Source organism: Ictidomys tridecemlineatus, chromosome 10, assembly GCF_052094955.1.
Source record: "Ictidomys tridecemlineatus isolate mIctTri1 chromosome 10, mIctTri1.hap1, whole genome shotgun sequence".
Classification (NCBI taxonomy): Eukaryota; Metazoa; Chordata; class Mammalia; order Rodentia; family Sciuridae; genus Ictidomys; species Ictidomys tridecemlineatus.
Genome location: NC_135486.1, coordinates 55,093,699 through 55,117,072, shown reverse-complemented (window position 1 = coordinate 55,117,072; position 23,374 = coordinate 55,093,699). Strand labels below are relative to the sequence as shown.

General features: G+C 39.5%; 3 protein-coding genes across 4 annotated transcripts in view; 2 read left to right on the top strand and 1 right to left on the bottom strand.

Annotated features, from left to right (window-relative positions):
* The window catches only part of Adss2 (adenylosuccinate synthase 2), a 38,315-nt gene extending 31,314 nt beyond the window's left edge, over positions 1-7,001 (bottom strand). Inside the window, exon 1 of one of the 2 annotated variants that reach the window (XM_005326565.3) lies at positions 6,691-7,001. In XM_005326565.3, coding sequence (XP_005326622.1) covers positions 6,691-6,873 — 183 coding nt within the window. In that variant the 5' untranslated portion in view covers positions 6,874-7,001. The remainder of the gene's footprint in view (positions 1-6,690) is intronic. The other variant, XM_078022962.1, reaches the window with a different exon arrangement.
* LOC144367272 (uncharacterized) lies at positions 6,931-8,213 on the top strand. The gene is made up of 2 exons (XM_078022963.1): positions 6,931-7,377; positions 7,822-8,213. The coding sequence occupies exons 1-2, from the start codon at positions 6,931-6,933 to the stop codon at positions 7,846-7,848; spliced, it is 474 nt and encodes a 157-aa protein (XP_077879089.1). The 3' UTR covers positions 7,849-8,213.
* A 682-nt stretch (positions 8,214-8,895) lies between these two features.
* The window catches only part of Catspere (catsper channel auxiliary subunit epsilon), a 152,673-nt gene continuing 138,194 nt past the window's right edge, over positions 8,896-23,374 (top strand). The window contains exons 1-2 of the mRNA XM_078024680.1: positions 8,896-8,960; positions 21,198-21,366. Coding sequence (XP_077880806.1) covers positions 8,896-8,960; positions 21,198-21,366 — 234 coding nt within the window. The remainder of the gene's footprint in view (positions 8,961-21,197; positions 21,367-23,374) is intronic.

Below are 23,374 nucleotides of genomic sequence, written 5' to 3'. Positions count from 1 at the left end.
AGACAACCACGTAAAGATTAAATATTTTTAAGCTTCTCAATGACCAAGAAAAAAAATGTATCCCAGGGTACAGCCATGTGAAATAAACTGGAAATTATGAGAAAAATAAAAGCAAAAGGCAGAACTAAAAGTCTATGTTCTCAAAGCTGAAAAGCAGTTTCTGATAAAACTTTTAGCTTTCAAAATTAATACACAGCTAATTTTCATTATTTTAATTAGAGTGAAAATCATAAAAAAAAAAAACTTTTAACTCCAAATATTCTTTCCCCCAGAAAAGCATTAAGGGTCTATGGGTGTATTATACTACTGAAAAATAATTTCCAAATCTAATAACAACCCAGAACAAATACTTCCTCCTATCTATCTTTCTTGATGAAATTAACACCAGGTCAGCTAAAACTGTTGAACAAAGTTTTCCCCTCCTCTTCCCCCCTTAATTTGCAAACATTTAATCATCCCCCTTCCCTCAGTGATTGATGCAGACAGAGAAATCTGATCCAACCTGAGCCAAAGAGATCCTCTCCCTGGGGAATTTGATTCTTATTAGCAAAGCAAGTGAGGTAAAATGCCAGTCACCTAATAGAAACATCCCAAAAAGAAAGGCTACCAGTTCTGGCCTCCTAAGATCCCAGGAATAGCCTTGGTCTCTAGTCACCCTAAGTCGTGGCTTTGCTGCTAGCACTTCATTAAACAAATCTCCATCTTGCTTAAGATAAACTCTTTCTACTGTTTGCAAACAAAAAACCCACGATTCACAAAAATAAACTCATTACAACATAGTATGTGTACACTTGGTTCTCTTGAGCTCACATTTTGTACTAGTGATGACTGGAAATAAATGATTAAGTGCTAATTAACTTTTGTTAACATTTTATGCTGTGAAGGACAATATTTTAAAACACGGTACTGTAGGATTCAGGGATAACTGTACCTAGTTATTGTGTAAACTGTTGTCAGTTTTTCAATGCATGCCCCTTTCTTCCTAATTTGATTTAACATTTAAGTAAGTCAGAAGACAAATATTTTAGAATTTCTTTGTGGCTCCTCAGAACCACAAGGAGGCCAACAAGCTCAATCTTAGACCAAGAGTTCCAACCAGGAAATGCTGATATGTATATAAGTTTCTAATTACAAAGTTTCATAGATCTAGGAAGGAAATGAAATTAGCATGTAAAGATGACTCTTTTGATTTTTAATTTCATTTGCTACTAGGCCTTTAGCCTCCCCCAAATCTCTCCCCTCTTCATACCAAGAGTGTTCAGGCTGTGAAAGAGGAGACGAAGGCAATGAACAACTTTTCAGTGTTATAAACTGAAAACAATGGCATCTTTTACAGCAACAGTACAGGCCCAAGTGTCAAGAGCTAACAATTTCATGCACAAGGTCCACAGGCATTTCTCAGGCCATAGGCCTCTAAAATCCTCTGTATATCTTCCCTTTGTCCTTTTTTCTCTGAATACATGAATAGCATACTGTAATCATAGAGCTCAAAATAAACCTCAATCAAGAAGTCAATCGCCTCACATGCGTGCGGCCCGGGTTCGATCCTCAGCACCACATACCAACAAAGATGTTGTGTCCGCCAAGAACTAAAAAATAAATATTGAAAATTCTCTCTCTCTCCTCTCTCACTCTCTCTTTAAAAAAAAAGAAGTCAAAAAGTTACCATTATGGGTTACAGCAGAGAGCAGAAATGCTTCTTACCCCTGACCTATATCAGAAGCTAAAAAAGGGTGCTATTTCTTGTCTAGAATCTTCGAGTTTCTTAATAACCTAACATTTTTTGAGCCAATACTTATCATCTATGATGTTTTCTTGGTAAAGTTTAAGATCTGGACCTCCCCCTTTCCAGATGAAACATTTCACTATTCACCAAAACCAAAGTAACTGTCAACTCACAACAATAAAGGACCTAAAAGCAAGAATGACTCTGCTTTTTTATGAAAGCATTCATATAACTGCAATTAGGTTATGATTGCAAAGTAGATCAGGTTAAGTTACTACCAGTAAGTTGATCAAATTAAACTATTGAGCAGTAACCAGACACACTGGACAGGAAGCGAAAACATATACAGGTATCTGGATTTCTTTTCAGAAAGACAGACACCCAAGTGCACTGTGTAATTATCCTTGAAAGGCTTAAAGATATCCTCTTTATATTACTATGGTTACCTTCCAGTTTCATACACACACAAATGTCACACAAATGATGACACTCTCCAAGGTGCTTTATAAGTTAATCTGCCAATTATGAAACAACTTCTCACAATGAAAATGGAAAAGGGCATTGCCTTGAAAGGTCTTAGGTTCCTAATAAAGAAACTTTAGACTATAGGTACCAAATTCTATGTACTCACTAAATCATGATCATGGATGAAAGAATGGACATATATAGTAAAAAAGAAAAAAATACATAAATCTATAATGTTATACAGTTTTTTGTAAATACTTGATAAAACTATTTCAATCATTATATTCATGAAGGCATTTTCTTAAAAACACTTGAAATTGAAGTACTTTTCTAAGTCAAAAGATTACCAAAAAAAAAAAAAAACCTCAACACTTCCTTTAAAAGGATTTTAAAAGCCTGACATAAATAAAAATCTCATTTTTAGAAATTTCATGGGGCCTCTTATATTTTTAAATAATTTTATTACATTGAAATAAATATAATTAGCCACTCCATCCTGGAGTCATCTAGCCATAGGAATTCCCCTTCATTCACTGTTCCTTTCTCACTAGGCAATACTTAATAATGTCTCTTTTTCTATTGATAAAAGCATTTTAATAACCATCAGTCTTAACTTACCAATAAGTAGCTAATCCTCATTAATCTTTGATGTCAAAATCTGACATTTTTCCCAAAAGATAATATAGCTAAATTCGGTACCCAGTTCTAGTAAGCAAGCTGTTAGGTACCTATCAACTTACGGGTTCACTTTAAGTTTGTTCTAGGCAACAGCTTTTCCTAAAGATACTTTATCCAACCAACCCACTCATTTCCATCAAAATGAAAGAAACTATACTTTAAATCAGATACTGACATGGCCTCATATAATTTAAAAATTCACACCTAGATGATGGTATATCTTATATACTAATGCAATAGATTTAAATAGGGAACAACATTCTCATTGAATGACCAAATTTTGAGAGAATTATTAATTCTTTGAAATTATGCAAGATAACTTTAGCTGTACAAATGTTCAAGACATTATATAATACTGAAGTTACTTCCTTTTAAATTTATCTTTTCCGATTATTTCAAGAAGAAAATCTGTGTATGTCTTTTATACTTCTTTATTACTAATAACTGGTTTCAGAGCCTTTTACAAGCACCAGTATCTAGCTACAAATTAGAAACATTTTCTTATCTTGTTTATTTTTATAGTAAGCTTTCATATGTAGCAAGTGACAGGATACATTCCCTTAAAACTAACATAGTTAATACTTTATATTACTTTAAAACACTGGGGGTGGGGAATATAAAGAAAAAGATGACTGTTTTCACTTTCCCTGATCACAAGCAACTGCATGCCTAACTGTAACCAAGAACACCAAGCTTTTTTTCTCTAAGAACAATAAATAAGCACTTGCTTAAGGCCTGGTAAAAATGTTACAGTTTAAAAAAATCTCTGTAGTTTCTACTCAATAAACAAAGTATAATATATTTAATTCCAGAGAATCGGGAGAGTGGTGGATAACAGACTTCCTAACAAAACTACTTTTGTACTGCCAAAAAGAAGCCTTTCAGTTTCCATATTTTAACCCCTTGAAAAACCTATACCAGTTTGTTTTCCATCCCTACCCTAGCAATACTTGTTTACATAGCAGTGATCCACTAAACTGTGAGCTCCTTCTGGGCACAATCTTGGCCTTTTTCAGCTTTTCACTCCAGGGATAAGTGGTCTCTTGTAGATACTCAAGATGCATTTGTTGGATGAATGATCATAGTATGGAGTTGGTCCTATACTTAATCCCTCTCTTTTTCTTAAAAGACATTTTAACTGACAAAGGGCATCAGTAGTGATCATCCTTTGTTCCAAGTCCTTATTTATGGACCTAGAGTACCTATAAAGTTATAAGTAACTTCCCATAAATCCTGAATCTGAAGACACAAACCTTAACAGCTATAACAATGAAAATACCATTAACATTGCATCTATCTTTCCAAAAGGGCATTTTATATATTCAAGTGTATAGTTTAAGAAAATGTCATTTTTTTCTTTTTAAAACTGGGTAAAATTCCTTATTTTATGATTTTATGTTGAAAATATGGACAACCATGCACACTTGTAATCTCAGTGGCTGGGAGGCTGAGGCAGGAGGATGGAGAGTTCAAAGCTAGCCTCAGCAACTTAGCAAGGTACTTAGCAACTCAGCAAGACCCTGTCTCTAAATAAAGTATTTAAAAAGACTAGGGATGTGGCTTAGTGGTTAAATGCTTCTGGGTTCAATCCCTGGTTAAAAAAGAAAGAAAATATGGACACACTTTTATGTGTCCTCTGGAGGAACAATGCTGTATAAATTTGAGTTGGTGGCATAAATGACGAGAAAAAATTTAAATTCTAACAACATTTTCAATAACACAAAATTGACACAAACAAAGCAATCAATCTAAACTAACATAGACTTTTCCAAGTTCTCCATAATGCTTATTAAGAAGTTCAAGATTCCATATTCTTCAATTTTATAACCTAGGAGAACTTCATTAAGTAGATGCCAGGTTACTAGGGCTGACCAAATAATGTAAAGTTACCAAGGTGAATCACAAAAGAGATATGCTTAAGTCTATTCCTTACTAGTGGCTAGCCAGACACTTAATAAGAATCCTACTGATGAGCTCTTAAATGGAACAAGAATATAAAGATTACACAGGAAAGTAGTCAACAAAAAGATAACAAGTGAGGGAAGTCCTCCTAGCAAATTTATTTCTTTCTCCACTATCTTCAACTAATATTTTGAAGGCAAACATGGCTCCTGCTCAATCACTTTTCTAGACTTTCCAAGGGCATTAGATCATATTGACCTATGGCCTCCCTTTAAGACTACTTTCTCAGTTACACAGTAACACCTCTAGTCTACAAACTAATTCTAATAACTTTCAAAGGAATATTAAAATTGAGAATATTTTAGAACAATGTTATCATTATTAAATTTCTCAAATCTTAGAATAAGTAACGTAGCTCAACCTGAATGTATTATTTTCAAATAAAGGGGATGTCTGAGTAGAAGACAACAGGCCTCTCCTACCCAACAAGAGTTAGGTATAAGTCCCCTCCACCCCTACCCCCTGCATGGCCAGATATAATTTTAAGGAAAAAAAAAATATAAAGGTCAGGCTTTTTGGAGTAGCCCCTAAAGTCACAGAGGCATCAATTCAATGCCAACACCTTTAGTAACAGCATTAAGTTTGTATGCTGTCAGAAATGCAGAGGGAGAGAAGGCTGGAAGGGAGGTAGAGTTGGTGGTAAAGTGGTACAGTTGACAAAACTCATATACTAGCCAAGAAATGGGCAGGGTAGATTCTGCATGCAAAAACAAAAACTGCAAAGTCAGAGAATACTTACATTTAGCTTTTTTACATTCCTTTAATTTGTTTCTGAATGCACAAGTGGTATTCAATTTTAGGCAGAAAACTTCCAGTCAAGCAGGCCCAATACTAACTTATTAGAAAATCTACACCATGGCATCATCGCATTGTGTATTTACCTTCAAGAGCTATTCTTGCAACCTCCACAAACTGCAGTTAACTTCAAATACATTTGGTTTTGAAGGTGGAGATTGCTCATCTATTTGGAATTTTGAACCTGAAGGTTACCTAAGAGCCTTTACAAAGGCCTTGCCTCTAGGCTGCTTCAAAGCAAACAGCAAATAGGAAGAAAGCTCACCCTGAAAACCACGTGTCTCCTGGTAGGAAGTACACAACCACTACATTTCCCAAAAGTGAACTTTCTATGTAACCGTAACAACTTAGATATTTCTAAATATCCGATTTGACATCCATGCATATACTTAAGGCTTCAGTCTTTTTACAAGAGCGGGGATTTCTTCCTTTAGAACCAGTGAGCAAAAATAATCTCCCCTTAATATTAATTAATGGGGTACGGAGTAAAAAATTGTTTAAACAAAGCCAGGATACTTTAACAGTCCCAATGACCCCAGGTGGGTTCTGATGTCAACAAAGTACACCGGAGGAGGCAAACCTCTTCACGCCTAGGGCCTGCAGGTGGGGCAGTATTGATTCTGGATTTCAGGGCATTTCGGAATAATCACTCCCACTTGGCTGCCCAGGGTGGGTGGGTGATGGGTAGGTTCTGCGGCCGCGCCAGGTTCTCACCCGGTCCCCACACGGAGTCCGGAACAGGCCTCGGCGGTGCCTTCTCAAATTCCGACCGTATCCCACCTCTCCCCCGACCTAGTCCTGAGGCTCAGCACCGGTCCCCAAACTGAAAACAGCAACTCCCCAGGCATCGCGCATCTCTCAGACTCCCCATCGACGCATAGTTTCCTCCAAAGCCACCCAATGTGTCCAGGTCAGGGGTCCCTGACCTCCCGCCATTTCTCCACATCGCCGCAGCACACAGCAAAAGGAAAGAACCTCAAGGTGACACCTCATTTGGGCCAGCGGATCCGGGTTCTGGGCCCGAGCTCCCCGGCCCGACTTCCTTTAGAGCCTCCTCGCCTCACCTGGCAGCGGCACACGATGTCGGCGTCCTGCGCCAGCAGATCCACCACCTTTCCTTTGCCCTCGTCGCCCCACTGCGCGCCGAGCACTACGGTCACTCGGTTCCCTCCGGGCCGCGCCCTGGGACGGCCGCAGTCACCGTTGGGCAAAGAGGAAGCCGCTGGGTTGTTCTCGACGAACGACATGGCTCGGGTGAGGCGAAGCGAGCCCGAAAGAGAAACGGCGGGCGAAGAGTGCGCGAAATGAACTGCTCGGCTGCCGCCAGCCACATGCGGAGGAAGAAGAAGCCAGAGGCCGGCCCCGCCTCCGCCCCCGCCCCCGCCGGGCCACCACCCTCCAGCCAGGCCCCGCCCCGCTCTCTGCCACCGCCTGTTCACAGGGGGACCATGACTGCCCCGCGCAGGCCAGGCTCTGCAGCACCGCCCGCAGGAACTGGTCCTGGAGGCAGCAACCGCAGGCACCCGGGACCCAGGCCACGCCTCTTCCGCGTCCCGGAACGGCGCTTCAAGGCGAAAGGGGCAGGCGCAAGGGAAAGGGGCGGAGCTTCCAGTGCGCTTTCCGCCTACCCGCCCTTCCTCTCTCTTTCAAACTGCAGAGGCGCGAGGGGGGTCTGCTCAGCGTCGGACTACGACTCCCGGCATGCAACACTCTGCACTCCAGCTAGGTTGTCTGGTGCCGTGTTGTCTGAGGTCTGCAGGTTTCAGTATCTGAAAGCTGTTTTCTGTTGATTTTTTTTTTTAAGATGTTTTTGTTGAGTGAGGGTGTAAAAATTACAAAGAGGGGAATTTCGAGATACAAACTGTATGGAATTGGGCTGTTTACGTTTAGAATTGAAAATTAAAGTTTTAGAAGAGCAGAGATGGAGAGGGATCAAAAAGGGCAAACTCAAAAAGTAAAAGCAACAGAGGTGGAGGACATTAGACCGGGAAATTCAAGGAACAAATAGAGTCCTAACCCTTCTCATTTTACACATTATAATAGAGGCTTAGAGAGGAGGAGTGAATTACCTACATCATAGAGTATGTGCAGATACTGTAAAGCATTTGGGTTTTTTAATGCCAATTATATAAGGGAGATAATACTATCTTATTTTATAGGGCTTACTGTTTTTTTTTTTCCTTTTTTTCTTGCAGTGTTGCAAGATCAAACCCTGGGTCTAATACATGCTAAGCAACTACACCCCTGGCTCATCTTATAAGGTTTAAAAACCAGTTAAGTAACTTGATCCAGTGAGGCTTGAATTGGTACCTGGACAGCTGAGTCTGGACTCAAGTCTTTACTGTGTATTCCACACTCTTAATGTTTCCGTTGTGGCTAGATTCAAGTATGACTACTTTTGATCTAATGCTTTTCCAACTACACAAATTAACGATAACATCTAATTTTGATTAAAAATTGCTTCGGAATAAATGTGGGACTAGAGTGTAGTATCTGCCAAATCGCATGTTTTGTCTGTTCTCTAATGGTCCTTAGAACCCATGTTAGTATTTTACTATGTACTTTCAAAGCATTGCCAATAAACATTGAACGCCTACAACAAACTAAGACTCCTGGGTACTAATTCCTAGGACGAATAAAGATGCAGTTGCAGCTCTTAAGGATTCAGAATATTTGGTCTGCCGATAAGTAAATTATAATCTTGTAAGATAACAAGTGTTTATCTCAGCTTTATCACAAAATTACAAACCCTTCATAAACAAAAATGTAGTCATATTCCTTTGTTCTTAAGTGCCCTAGGTAGTGTTGAGCATATAGTAGGTACTCAATAAGCACAGGTGACTATTCATTTCTATTCAATTTTTAAAACATTTATGCTATGTCTACTTGGAAAGTATGGTTAGGTATATATTTGCTATGGCAATTGGTTACATACAGTCACGCGAATATTTGGGCTAAAAGATACGCTAACTTAAGTTTCATCTTCATTCACTCAACTCTTGATTTTTCGAAGTGGTTTTGCTATCCGCTTTCCTGAAATCTAGTTCTCTTTTCCGAACATCAGCTAACTTTCAGGGCGGCTCCGGGAAGCCCAGGTGACTGCGCGCTTTGCACGCGCACTGGCCCTCGCGGCTCCACACAGCTCTTCTGTCCAGCTACGCCAGGCGGCAACCGTGCCTGCAACCAGCCGCGTGGCCGATGGCCCCGGGGGAGCGCGCGTGGCTAGGCTGGCTCGGCGGAGGCGGTTGGGTTGAGGTGGAGCTGGCGCCATGTCGGCACGGGGAGTGGCAGTGCTGCTGTCGTGGCTGAGCTGCTGTGTCTCAGCCCTGTGGAGGTAGAGAGATGCCAGTTTCGGCGGGCTGACCCGGTCGGGGTCTCCTTGGGGGCCCAGCGGGCGGGGGCCCGGCGTCCCGGGGCCACTGGCCCTGGTTCTCCACCGCTTGGTTCCCCAGCTCGTGCAACACCCATACCAGCGTCCAGCCGCGCCCACCTGAGCGTTTTCGGTGAATAAGGGGACGCCCTCAGCACTTGACTACTCTCTTCCAGTTCCCGCAGTTCGATGATGACACTTTTATGTTGCTGTGCTCTGGACAGCTGAGTCCCTTCAAATTTTTTTTTTAATGTATTTGCATTTCCGTGCCAAGGATTGAACTCCAATGACCCCCACCACACACACACACACACACACACACACACACACACACACACACACACATGAATTATTTCCCTATTGCACCTTTCTTCTGCCAGAAAGGAGAGAAGGAGAACCAAAGTCACCAGCAGAGACTAGATGGGAAGGAGGCGTTGTACTAGGATAAGTAGGTAGTTGATGGCTCCTATTAGGTTGTTGAAGTGGAGTGATTTGTGACAGTTTTATAAAATATAAACATTGTACAAGTGTCAGGAAGTGTAATTCCTGGGTAAAGTGAGTTGATCTGAAGAATGAAAATGTTATAATGTTCTGAGAAATCCTTAATGCAAGTTTAATTTTTGTTCAGTATTTGCTAATTGCTGTGTTGAAAAGGTATCGAAATATTTTAGATAAATTTCAACATAGGTTAAAATTGGGATGATTAACCAGAAAATCACATTTCTTAAATATCCCATTTTTGCTCTAAAAATAATCATTTACCCTCTGGTATTAACTACGAATATCAATAAGAAATCAAAACATTGTAGATATTTTCTTACAATGAGGACCAGGGTTCCCCTTCCCTCCAAGGGGAACAGACTCATTGGACAGATGTAGGGGTCAAATTAAAAGTTAAGAGTAGCTTTAACAGGGGTTCACTTGATGCTTTGACTATAACCCTTGTGGCTTTGACTATAACCTTGTGGCATTTTTTTTTTCTTTTTCCCAATCTTTTCCCTAAACTTCTCCCTGGTCTTCTTTTCCCTAAACCTCTCCTCTTTAATCTCATTTTCTCTGAATCACCTCTAAAAGCCTCCATGTTCCTGTGGATAGGCAGAATTACTGCCTTTGGGAAAGGAGTAGCCTGTGTTTCTCCTTTGCTAGCAAAGCAATAAACCTTCTTTTTCTTTGCCTCAAGACCTTGTCTTCGTTTATTGCATTGGTGTGGAGGACTAGCACTGAGCTTTTAGTTGCATAGCCATTGGAAGGGGTTAATGAAATAGAGCAAAAATGTATTCTGACAGAACTTTGTAAGCCTTTTCTTCCCTACAAAATAATAAAACATCTTGTAAGTGAAGGGAGAGTGGAGAACGAGAGACAGGTAAGCAAGAAATGAAAGATGGAGATGAGGCAGAAATACACACCAGAGTTTGTCAGAGCTGAAAAATAAAGTCCATCTCTCTATAGCAGAGAGAGGCAAAATAGGCTTGGCTTCAGGGACTTTTATGGGGCAGGCTCAGGAATCAGAGATGGGCAGGTCCTAATGTGGGCAGTTAGGGTTTGGATTGGTAGAAGGGAGTAATGAGCCTTTCTCAGAAATGCCCTTGGGTGGGAAAGTGAAACTTTTTCCTTAAAATGTCAGCAGTCACTTAAGATGGCCATTCAGATGCTAAGCAAGGACCTTATATTCCCCCCCCCTTTTTGTTTTTTATTGGCTCCCTTAGGGAACAGGGACAAAAGTTTATCTTCTATAACTGCTTCCTGCTGGGAAGGGGTGATGTTTTGAGTTCCTCATTAGGGGCACAGGATGTCATTGGATTGATGAAGGAGGTTGAGTAGTGGTGGAATGCTGGCCCCAGTGAACCAATTTTGGTGAGGGATTGGTATTCCAGTAACAAAAGCTAGTTTATAGTCTGGTTAGATTTTTTGGATTTGGTCTTAAACAAATCTAATGATGCAGGAGGCAAGCATTAACAGAAGGCCTATGACAAGGAGAGGGGTCAGGAAAGGAAGTGCCCACTGGAGAAGGGGGTTACGTAGCTGAGTACTTAGCAGTACTTAGCAGAGGAGAGGTGTTGTTTCTGACATTCAAGGTCCTGTTGGAGCTCTTTTATCTTGTCCTTTAGGTGAGGAGTTCGTTTAGGTGATGGGGAGCCAGGATGGTGAGTGGGGCCCCAAAGGTGAATTTCTTTGACTCATTAATAAGTAGAGAAGCTGCAATCAACATTCATAGGCAAGGGGCCCATCCCTGAACAGTAGGGTCAAGACCCTTCAATAGGGTCCGAGGACCCCTAGAGCAAATCCTTTCTTTTCAGCCACATAAATGTGAAATGGGCATGCGAGATCAGGGCGATGGAGAGCAGGGATCTGGAGGAAGACCTGCTGGAGCCTAGTGAAGGGTTTTATAATCACAGAGTGCAATAGGGGTTCAGAGTGGGCCCTAGGCAGCATCATACAGAATAGTTAGGAATCCAAGCTCTGAGGAATCCTGCCATACCTAGAAAGGAGAGTATTTCTTCCTTAGTAGAGGGCATTGGTATATTAGCAATAAGGCCCTTTCTATGATTCGTAATGGCTTTGTGTATAGGGGTCAGGAGGAAGCCTAGGTGTGTTACCATTGCCAAGGAAAGCTGTACCTTGGACCAAGAAACTCTATAGCCATGGACAGAAAGGGAGTTAAGTTTACAGGTGTCCTGAAGACTGACCTCAAAGAAGGGACTGCAAAGAAGGAGATCATCAACGTAGACTAAGTGAAATTTATGGAATGCTAGGTCCTTAGCCAAGGCCTGTCTGAAGATATGAGAGCTGTCTCAGAACCCTTGGGGGAGAACTGGCCATGTTAGCTGAGTGGAGTTATGTGACTCAGGGTCTATCCATATAAAGGCAAAAATGTCTTGAGAGTCAGAATGGAGAGGAGGCATCTTTCAGGTATAGCACTGAGAAGTAAGAGGTCCCAGAAGGAATGGTGAGAAGGGTATAAGGATTGGTTACCACAGGATGGATTGGGATGACCACAGAGCTGATGGAACGGAGATCTTAGACCACGCAGTAGGAACCATTGTGCTTTTTTACTGCCAAGATGGAAGTGTTACAAGGAGAATGAGTAGGTCTAAGGAATCCCTTTCACAAGAGGTCTTGAATGATAGGCTGTAAGCCTAGGAGTTTTTGTCAGGAAAGCTGGTATTGTGATTGGGCCAGAAAATGGAGGGGGTTTTTGAGATGGATGTGAATGGGCTCGTAGTGCGAGGCAACAGAAGGACTTGAAACATCCCAGACAGTAGGGTCCACCTTGGAAATGGGTAATGGGAAGGCACTGGCAGGCAGAATAGGGGAAGGGTGAGGATCAGGGGAGCAGTAGGCGAGTATGGATGGAAGCGCATATGAGGGGAGAAGGAAAGCGTAGCCCCCAACTTTGTATTTCCCTTCCCACAAGGAGAACAGGGCACTGTGGAATGACCAAAAAGGAGTGGGTAAAAATTAGAGAGCCAAAAGCACAAACAAGGCTAGGTGTGTGTCTCTGAGGGTTGGTAAGGTTTACCATCTACTCTTACAGTAGAGGTCATAGAATGAGTAGTAGGTCCCCAGGATTTCTTGAGGACTGAATATATATCCCAACCATCTAAGAGGAAGGAGACAGGCCTACTTGAAATACACAGAGTTACCCTGGGTTCCCGTGGAGTTATGGTAGTGGTTAGGTGATAGGAACCTGGGCCTTGTCAGTCCTCTGCAGCCAGTCCTAAGAGTTGGAAAGGGGAACCAGAAGGGCCAGATGGCTGTTGGCCCCTATGGGCTTGGGGATAGTCAATGGCCCAGTGTCCCTCCTGATGGAATTTAACACCAGAGCCCAGAGACTTGTGAGGCTTGGGATATGTACGAGCCCAGTGACCCAGGGTAGACCTGAGGGACCCTTCCACAGGCCAGTGGAACCAGAGACAGATGCTGAGGCTAAACGGACAGCCTGAGCGAGCAACTGATATCTCTGCTTCCAGGCCTTCTTGTCTCTCCTATTATACACCTTAAAGGCCACTCCCAGAACCTCAGCTTAGAAGTTAGGGGCCTCCTCTTGAGATGTCTTAGTTTGGCCTTAATATTGGGGAAACTCTGGGAGAAAAGGTAGGTCATTAGAAGTTGTCTCCCATCTGGAGTCTCAGGGTCCAGATTAGTATATTGTCATAAAGCCTTGGTCAGGAGGTCTAAAAATACTGAAGGGTTTTCTTTCTTTTCTTGGATGATTTCCTGGAGCTATTCATAATTGATAGCCTTTTGGGCTGCCTTTCTACTAGTCACTCCTCCAGACAAATTATAATCCCAGTTGGGGTCCTGATTAGGGACTACTTCAGTGCCAATCAGGTGGGCAAGGGAGGTCTGATTACCTCATCAGCATAATTTCTAGCTTGCTCCCAAATCTGCCTGTGCTCCTCCAGTAGTAATCAGATGGGCAGGTTAGGTCTGATTACCTTATCAGCATAATTTCTAGCTTGCTCCCAAACTTGCCAGCACTCCTCAGGCAGGAGGGTGGTAGACAAGATCATATGGACATCGTGGAAGGTTAAATCCTATGATTGAGTCAGATATTAAAACTCTTTGATATATGTGGTGGGACTTGAAGTATAGGACCCAAGCCACTTTTGTATCTGTGAAAGATCTGACAAAGAGAAAGGCACAAGAACCCAAATTACACCATCTACCCCAGCCACCTCGTGTAGAGGACACAGAAATGCGGGTTGGGCAGTGGCAGCCCATGAGTGTGTGGCAGGAGGAGAAAAGGGCAGAGGGGCCAAGGGGACAGTTGATGTGGCAGCTTCATCTGAAAGAGAATTGTGGTATGGTGGGGGCTCATCTGCTGGGTTGAAGGAGGAGGAGTCCTGGGTAGGATCTTCTGTCCCTTTGGAAGCAGGTGTAGGGCAGGTGAGAGCTAAGAGGACTTGTGTGGGAGAGCAAGAGTTACAGAGAGAGGGCTTAGAACATAGGAGAAGGCCTGAATATATGATATCTCTTTCTATTTTCCCAAATGCTCACAATAGTTGAAAAGATCCCTGATAATATTGGGATCTAGAGAGCCATTAAGTGGCCATTTAGAATCCTTATCCAAAGGATATTGAGGCCAGATCTGATTTCACAAGCAGATAAGTTTGGTGGGGTTCAGATCCAGGGTGAGAATGAGAGACTCTAGGTTAGCCAGGAGGCAATCTAGGGGGCTATGGGAAGGAATGGATGAGGAGCTGCCCATGGTGAGATGAAGGAGGTGAGTTTAGAGGTGAGACGTCCCCCAGTCTCTAGTATCACCTAGTCAAGAGGACAGTTACACTCAAGGGGCTCTCACCACTGCTGGGTAGGCGTCGGGGCAGAAGCCATAGAGATTAACCCAAGGCTAAGAGGTTGTCTCACCAGGAACAACACCCAATCACCCTCAGTGGTTTTTTTCTCAAAACCCAGGACTCAAATAAAAGACCACCTATAAACTTGGTCCACAGTAGGGATCAGCCATAGCTGTGAAAGCTGGGGTAGCTGTGGCTGGGGGTGCCCTCAACCACACAGTAACCCTGGGAATGCTAGTCATTCAACAGTCATTTCCAGGGACCTGTAGGTCATTTAGGTCTACCAGAGACGGATCTTACCTGCAATGTCTGGTGATGGGTGCAGAGAGGGCATTCAGCAGAATGGAGGGCTTGGTCCCATGATAGAATTCAGACTGGGGCCTAGGGACTCTCAGTGGCCCCAAAGAGGGGAGTGGGCACACTAGGGAAACTGATCCTAGGTTTTGGCACCAACATGAAGGAAAAGTGAGGAATGAGAGACAGGTAAATAAGAAATGAAAGATGGAGACCAGGCAGAGATACACACGAGAGTGTCAGAGCTGAAAAATAAAGGCCATCTCTCTATACAGAGAGAGGCAAAACAGTCTTGGCTTCCGGGACTTTTATGATAAGGGCAGGCTCAAGAATCAGAGCTGGGCAGGTCCTAAGGTGGGCAGTTAGAGTTTGGGTTGCTATGAGGGAGTGGTGAGCCTTTCTCAGAAACACCCTTGGGCAGAAAAGTCACTTAAAATGTCAGCAGTCACTTAAGATGGCCATCCAGATGCTAAGCAAGGATCTTATAATCCCCCCTTTTTTGTAGTGAGGTTTGAATGCAGTGATACATTTATAGCTCAGCCCATTACAAACAGTGGCTCAATAAATAATGAAAGTTGAAATTATTAAACATGGCCTATGAACTGAGGGAGTTTTTTTAATTTTTTTTAAATTTTTTCATTGTTGATGGATCTTTATTTACTTATTTGTATGTGGTGCTGAGAATCGAACTCAGTGCCTCATGCATGCTAAGCAAGCACACTACCACTAAGCCACAACCCCAGCCCAAAAAGTCACCAAACATTTCTGTAAAGCACCAGATAGTAGATATTTTACGTGTTTTCCAGCAATACCATCTGTGTTACAACTGCTCAGAGCTCTGCCGTAATAGGGGACGAGACACACTTATAGTAAACACATGGGTGGCTGCTTGTCAGTAAAAAAAAGTCTTTACAAAAATGTGGAATTTGGCTCCCAAGGTATAGTTTGCCAACTCTTAATCTAAATTCTTGATTGAAGGGAACACTAAAGTTAAAGTAGATTTTAGTGAAAACAAAAATGTTATTCTTTTATCATGGAAGTCCTGAATTTTATCTCTTAATAAGGTCTTCTTTTAAAGGATAAAATTTGGGGTCTAGGGATGTCGCTTCGTAGTAGTCAACTTGCCTAACATGCACTAGGCCCTGGGTTCAACCGCCAGCACATAGATAAATGAAGGAATTAGCACTTAGACAGAATAAATAGAAGGTATTAGATGGAACTTCAATAGCACTTAGATTACATTAGCACTTAGATAAATAAAGTAATTCTCTTTGCTAATGTAACAGGAGCTCACTTGATGCTTTGACTATATCCTTTGTCGCTTTGAAACTTACATGTTTTTTTTCTTTTTCCCAATCTTCTTTTTTTTTAAAAAAAAAAAAAGGGGGGGGAGAGAAGAGAGAGAATTTTTTTTTAAGTATTTATTTTTCAGTTTTTTCAGTGGACACAACATCTTTATTTTTTTTTAATGTGGTGCTGAGGATCAAACCCAGCACCCCGTGCATGCCAGGTGAGTGCATTACTGCTTGAGCCACATCCCCAGCCCCCCAATCTTCTTTTCCCTAACCTTCTCCCTGATCTTTTTTTCCCTGAACTTCTCTTCCCTCATTTTCTTTTTCCTAACCTTCTCCTTCCTGATCTTCTCCTTCCTGATCTCTCTAATCTCATTTTCTCTGAATCACCTCTTTAAAACCCTCTATTCCCAATGATGGCAGAATCCCAGACTCTGGGACAGGAGTCCCCTATGTTTCTCCTTTGGTAGCAAAGCAATAGGACATTTTCCTTTTCCTCAAGACCTTGTCTTCCTTATTGGATTGCCATCGGAGACAAAGACAGAGCTTTCTTTACACTAAGAGAATTAACATTTTGTTTTTGACATTACAGTTTGTTAGATAAAATTCATGGGACTCAGCTCCTGCATTAGGCTCAACAGAACTAACCAAAATAGATTCATTCATTCATGCTGAATTTTCATGTCACCTAAATTGTTATTGACCTGAGAAATCAGGAGAGAATAGTCAAATTACCAGTTCCAGTCAGCATGCCACTCCCTCTGTTTTAATCCTTATAAAAAAGTAACAAGGCTGAGTGAGAAGGCACACACCTGGTATTCCAGCAATCAGGAGGCTGAAGCAAGAGGATGGAAAGTTCAAAGCCAGCCTCAGCGAGGCCCTAAGCAATTTAATGAGACTCTGTCTCAAAATAAAATATTAAAAACGCTGGGGATGTGGCATAGTGGTTAAGCAGCCCTGGGTTCAATCCCTGGTATAAAAAAAAAAAAAAGTAACAAGAAGTAACTTGATGTTAACCTGTTATTTTTCTATTGTTCTGTTCCCCAGTTCCCATTTTACAAGTAAATTTAAAATTACCAATCCTTTTTTTTTTTTTTTTTTGTTATTCCTGCTTTCTTCAACTCTTTTCTCTCTGTAAAATCAATTTTGTCTGCTCTGTTGGAACACTCATACAACTTTATGGAATAAAGGATTGCAATTTTGTTTTTTGACAAATTCTTAGTCCCAATGGAGTTGGTTTTCTAAATGATAAAAGATGGTGATGCAATTTCTTCTTTTTTTTTTCATATAAATCCAGACCCAGGTAAATTTGTTATTGTGTTCTCTTCCATTTGGTCAGTTTGCCTGTAGCTGCACCAGTAACACCTGTCTTAATTATTATAGCTTCATTATAAATCATGATATCTCACATAGGGTAAGTCTCCACTCCCAGAAGTGTTCTGATCATTTTTAGACCTTTACACAACCCCATCAATTTTAACATTTTCTTCTGGAAAAAATAAAAATAAAGATATCAAAATTCTCATTCCACATAATTTTTCAAAGCTCTCATGCAGTGTGTTTTAGTTTTAATATTTGCTTAATATGTGTCTGTAATTGTAGTCCCTTTTCATTAAAATTATTCAATTTTACCCATTTTTTGCCCTTGTTATAAACTTGTCTGTCTTCCTCATATTTGTATTTTTGCTTGTTTTTGACATTACAGTTTGATTTCTTTTCATATTTTTATCTTGTCTATTTTCTTTGGGCATACTCTCTCTCTTTTTTTTTTAAAGAGAGAGTGAGAGAGGAGGGAGAGAGAGAATTTTTAATATTTATTTTTTAGTTCTCGGCAGACACAACATCTTTGTTGGTATGTGGTGCTGAGGTTCGAACCCGGGCCGCACGCATGCCAGGCTAGCGCGCTACCGCTTGAGCCACATCCCCAGCCCCTTTGGGCATACTCTCATACTCTTATCTCTAACATCTGAAGTTAGATAATGTAATAGTTTTTAGTCTTTACTCTTTTCTAATAGGATATTTAAAGATATTAAATTATCTTAGAGCACTGCTTTGCTGTATTCCATAAGAACCAATATCTATTTTTTTATTATTCATTTCTAGGGAGCTTTAACTTTCATTATCATCTCTTCGATAACCCTCGAATTACTTAATCTTTTTAAATTCCAAATATGCAAGAAGTTTGACTTACCTTTTGTTAATAATTTCTCTGTGTTGATTATGTTATATAATCAGAGAATATGGTTTAGCTGAAACCTGTTCTGATAAATTTTTTGGTGCTTTGGACCAAATAACTGATCAATTTTTATAAATATTCTAAATGTGCTTGAAAAGAATATACTTTTTCTAGTGGTACAGTAGGTCTATAATGATTATAATGATTTTGGACCTTGTCTCAAAGTCTTTGGTCTTATATTAACATATTTCACAGTATATTTAGTGGGGTTGGACTGGGACTTTCTGTGGGAATCCTGTGCTTCTTGTAATTGTCCTACATGAAGGGTTTAGCAGATTTCTATCAGATGTCTAAGAGCATGACCTACCCAAGACCATTCTGGATAAGTATAGTAGAATTAAGGGATTCAAGAGAATATAGTTTTCCCAAATGCCATATTCTATAGGCTGGATAGAGAAAAAAGTGAAGTTAGGAAGGGACTTAACTATTAAAGGAAGAATGCTCTTTGATGTTTTGTGTGTGTGTGTGTGTGTGTGTGTGTGTGTGTCTGGGGATTAAGCCCAGGGCTTTGTGCATGCTAGGCAAGTGCTCTACCATTGAGTGATAACCCCAGCTCCTTCTTTTTGATTTCGAGGAGCTGAAAGAACGGGAATACACTAGAGAGAACAGGAAAGATATATTCTTGTGATCCAAGAGTGAAATGGCAGTGCCTTTTTCATTTAAAAAGATAGCACATGGTCCATCTGCGTACTCCATATCTATGTGCCTCTCAAATCTATTTCCAACAATAATACATTTAATATTTGACATAATTAAGAAAGCAAGGATGAGAGACATCATAGCTGTCTTGGTCTAAATAAAATAAATGTGGCATTTCTTTTCTTTGTTGTTAGTACTAGGGATTGAATCAAGCACCTTGCACATGCTAGGCAAGTATACTACCATTGAGCTTAATCCTAGTCCATCCCCTTTATTTTATTTTATTTTATTTTTTTGGACAGGGTTTCAATATGTAGCCCAGCTGGCCTTGAGTTTGCAATCCTCTGTCTCAGCCTCCTCAGTAGCTGGGATTATAGGTGTGGGTCCCATACCCTGCTGAAATATGCCTCTTTAGATGCAGTTTCCTCCCTTGTATTCCCAGCCCCAGTATAAATTGGAAACTGATGAAAAAGCAGGGAAAAGAGCCTGCCCAGTAAAGGTAAGTTTTATCATTTTACCCACCAGGTTTCATTCACAAATTAAATTGTATACTTTAACCTTGAAAACTAAAATCCAAAATCTGCCACTCGTATTTTTCTCCCTCCTGAGGTTTCTGTCTCATTATGTAATGAAAAGGATATTATAATAAGTTCTTAAGAAGTGGGAGGTTGTTCCTACTTACTAGGAAAAAAACCTTGCTGGTTATATTTTATTTTAATTTATAGGGATAAGTAACAATATATGAACATATCTTCTTATTTGATCTGTATATTTGTTAGTCAGTTTTTGCTGCTGTAACAAAACACCTAAGAAAATTTAACTTAGGAGAGAAAAGGTTTATTTTGGCTCATAGTTTCAGAGGTTTCAGTGCATAATCAGCTGGCTCCATAGCTTTGGGCCTGAGGCGAGGCAGAACATCATGTGGGAAGGGCCTGGCAGAGGATAGCTACTCACCTCATGGCAGCCAGGAAGTAGAGAGAGAGAGAAAAGAAGGGGCAAGGGACAAGATATACCCTTCCAAGGGCATGCCCTTGATGACCTACTTTCTCCAACTAGGCCCCCACCTCATATAGTTTTTACCACCTCCAAATAGTCTCCTCAAATTAATTAATCCATCAATGGATTAATGCACCAATCACCTCTCCCCAAAGGTTCTACATCTGAACTTTGCTGCACTGGGAACCAAACCTTCAACATAGAAGCATTCGGGTAACATTCCAGATCCAAACTAACATCCATCTATCTATCTATACGTACATACATACATACATATACACACTATGTTTGATTATACTGATGACTAACATTTATTGAAAATAATAATTTGAAGCACTAGTAAGGTTTGTTTAATTCTGGTAAAGGAGTTACATAATAATATCTCAGCAACTTTCCTGCTGCACACACGCACACACACACACACACACAAAATGTCTCTGACTTAAAATTTTAGGGATGGAGAAATTACAATGCTAATTAAGTATACAGTGTAGACATTAAGTAGATTATTGAAGTGAATGGAAAGTGAAGGAATTTTAAGGTGATGCTTTATGATAATCACTGACCACATATGACTTTTGAGTACCTAAAATTTAGTCAAAATTGAAATGTGTTGTAAGTATAATACACAAGATTTCAAAGATTTAGTACAAAAAGGAATGTAAAATAACTCACTCAATCGTTATTTGGTACTGATTACATGTTGAAAAAATAAATTTTTTTTATTTAAAAAAAATTGTAGTTGTAGATGGACAGCATGCCTTTATTTTATTTGTTTATTTTTATGTGGTGCTAAGGATCAAACCCAGTGCCTTACACATGCTAGGCAAACATTCTGCCATGGAACTATGGTCCCAGTCCTGAATAAATGTATTATTAAAATTAATTTCATCTGTTTCTTCTTGTGCTTTTATTGTAGCTACTAGAAATTTTTTAATTACATGTGCATAAATAGCTTGCATTATATTCCTATTGGACAATGCTGTTTTAGATGCATTAGAAAGATGAAAAAAAATGAAGTAGCCTAAACTCAATAATGAACAATAGTCACAGAAATTTGCTGTTCAATGTTCTAAATGAGAAAAACTGCTTTTCCAACATTTCAATCTTTATTGTTTCATTTTAACTTATAAAGTAAAGGAGTTAGAGTTAATAATTTTCAACAGTTTTTTAATTTTTTTTTTTTTGGTGTAGATGGATACAACACAATGCCTTTATTCTTTTATGTGGTGCTGAGGATCGAACCCAGGTCCCGCCCGTGTGGTAGAGCGAGCGCTCTACCGCTGAGCCACAATCCCAGCCCTCAACAGTTTTTATGCTACAAAAAATATGTAAAGAGTATTTACTTACCATTTCATTTTAATGTCTTTAGGTACTGAGCAATGTAGAAAGGTTAGTAGAGCTCATTGATTACCTCCACTTTAGCTCTGAGTTCAATTTGCAGGAAGGAGTTTGGGCAGAAAGGTAAAGTTTGTGGCAGTCCATACTCTGACCATGTAGAGAACCCCTCCTATTTGGAGGAGAAAATAGTGTTAATGTTTATATTTGGCCTTTTCCTCCACAGGTATTACAGTAACAGCCCACACTACTTCATTTTTAATACCAGAAGTGCTGTAAGTATTGACTCTTTGAAACTACAGTTAATTATGAATGTAATGCATTCCTCTATTGTGATGTAAGAAATAATATAAATAAATAAATAAATAAAACTACAGTTGAGTATTAAATATTTTTGAACCTTCAAATAGAGAGTAGAGTTAATCAAACTGTTTTCTAGCTAACCATCACTTTTATTTTTATTTAATTTCTTTCATCCTATTTATCACCCTAAAATAAGTCTCTTCTCCAATATATGTCCTTAAATATGTGTGCCCTTAAATACATATGTAGCAAAATAGACAATGTTTTGTGTGTTTTTTGTGATTTAATATTCACAAAATGATGTTATGATACAGACAGTATATTGTCCAAACTATTGAGAATAAAAGAGAATGCTATTAATAATTATTCAATAGGCATAAGCTTACAACAAGTGTAAACTAGAACTATCTAGACTAATATAGATGTGGGGGTGACCCCGGCTTTAGACCTCATTCTCTATATTACTTTTTTCTTTCAATTCTACACTTTGTCTAGTTCATTTCTTTTTAATGCTGCCTAATTACTAGTATATATCAATTATATTTTATTTATATATTTCCTTAATGACGGCCAAATAGCTTTCTACCACCATAAACAACACAGTGATAAATGCTTTATAAATTATAAGAGTCCTTTTACATATCTACACAAAAATTTTTCTACTATATGTAGCCAAGAGAGGAGTTGCTAGGCCACAGGGAATACAGATTCCTAATTTAACTAAGTTCTACAGGATTATTTACAGAATGGAACTTATGCTGTCACTCAATGTACTTCACCAAAAAATTAGTATGATTAAATTTTCTATTTTTTACTCCTCCCATTACTACACAATAGTAGCTTATTGATGGTATTTCAATTCTCTGATGACTTGTGATTTAGAACACATCGTCACATATTTATGTAGGGCTCTCCTTCTATGAATTATGTTTATATCCTTTGCCCACCTTCCATTCAATTTTCTGCCTTTTTCTTGTTGATTTACAGAGTGCTGTCTGCATCCTACTCTATATTTTAATGTTGGTTTCAAACACTTCAGTTACCTCTATCTAACCATTAACTTTGTTCATAAATACTTTATTGGGAGAGGGGGGTGATTTTTGATAATCCAAGTCTCTTTCTCCCATTTTGCTTTGGTGATATAAACTTTGGGGGTTGTCTTTATCTAAGAAAAACCCTTGCTCACCTTGAGTTGCAAATATTTTTCTCATACATTTTCTTTTATATGCCTTACATTTTTACCTTTAAAATACATGTCATAAATCCATCTAGAATCCACCTTCTATGTAGTATAATAGGCATTCACATAAACACTTTCTCCATATAGTGAACCAGAATTTATTAAACAACTTACTGTTTCTGGTGTTCTCTTTGTTCTATATAAAGATAGCTTGGTTTAAAAACTCTCATCTGACTCAGTGCCAATTCTATACCCTCTTACTCTATAGCTTGTTACTGAATCTTCATACCTGTTAATGTGAATGATTTGATTTGTTCTTCCATGAGACTGATTTGAATATTTCTGTCTCTTTGCATTTTAGAGTAACACACACACAAATCTGTTTAGATTTTCATTGGGTTTGCTTTTGGGAAGAATTGATAATTGGTTATAATGGGAATCGGCATCATTATAATATAGAATCTTCCAACTGATGGAGAATGATGCCCTCCAGAGTTGTCCTGTTCGTCTTATTCCTAACTTTAGTAAATTTTTCTAATTTTTCCCAGTTAAACATAATGCTCACTTTTGAGTATATATATATATATATATATATATATATATATATATATATATATATATAATTAAATTAACAAGGTATCTACTAACTCCTAATTTATGAAATATTTGTAGCAAAAAAATAGTTACTATAAATAGTAACATGTGTATTATAGTGAACTTTTAAATATCTTCATGATCTACAGAAATAACCATATGAATTTTTCTCCTTAGGTTAATTAACATAATAAATCACAGTAATA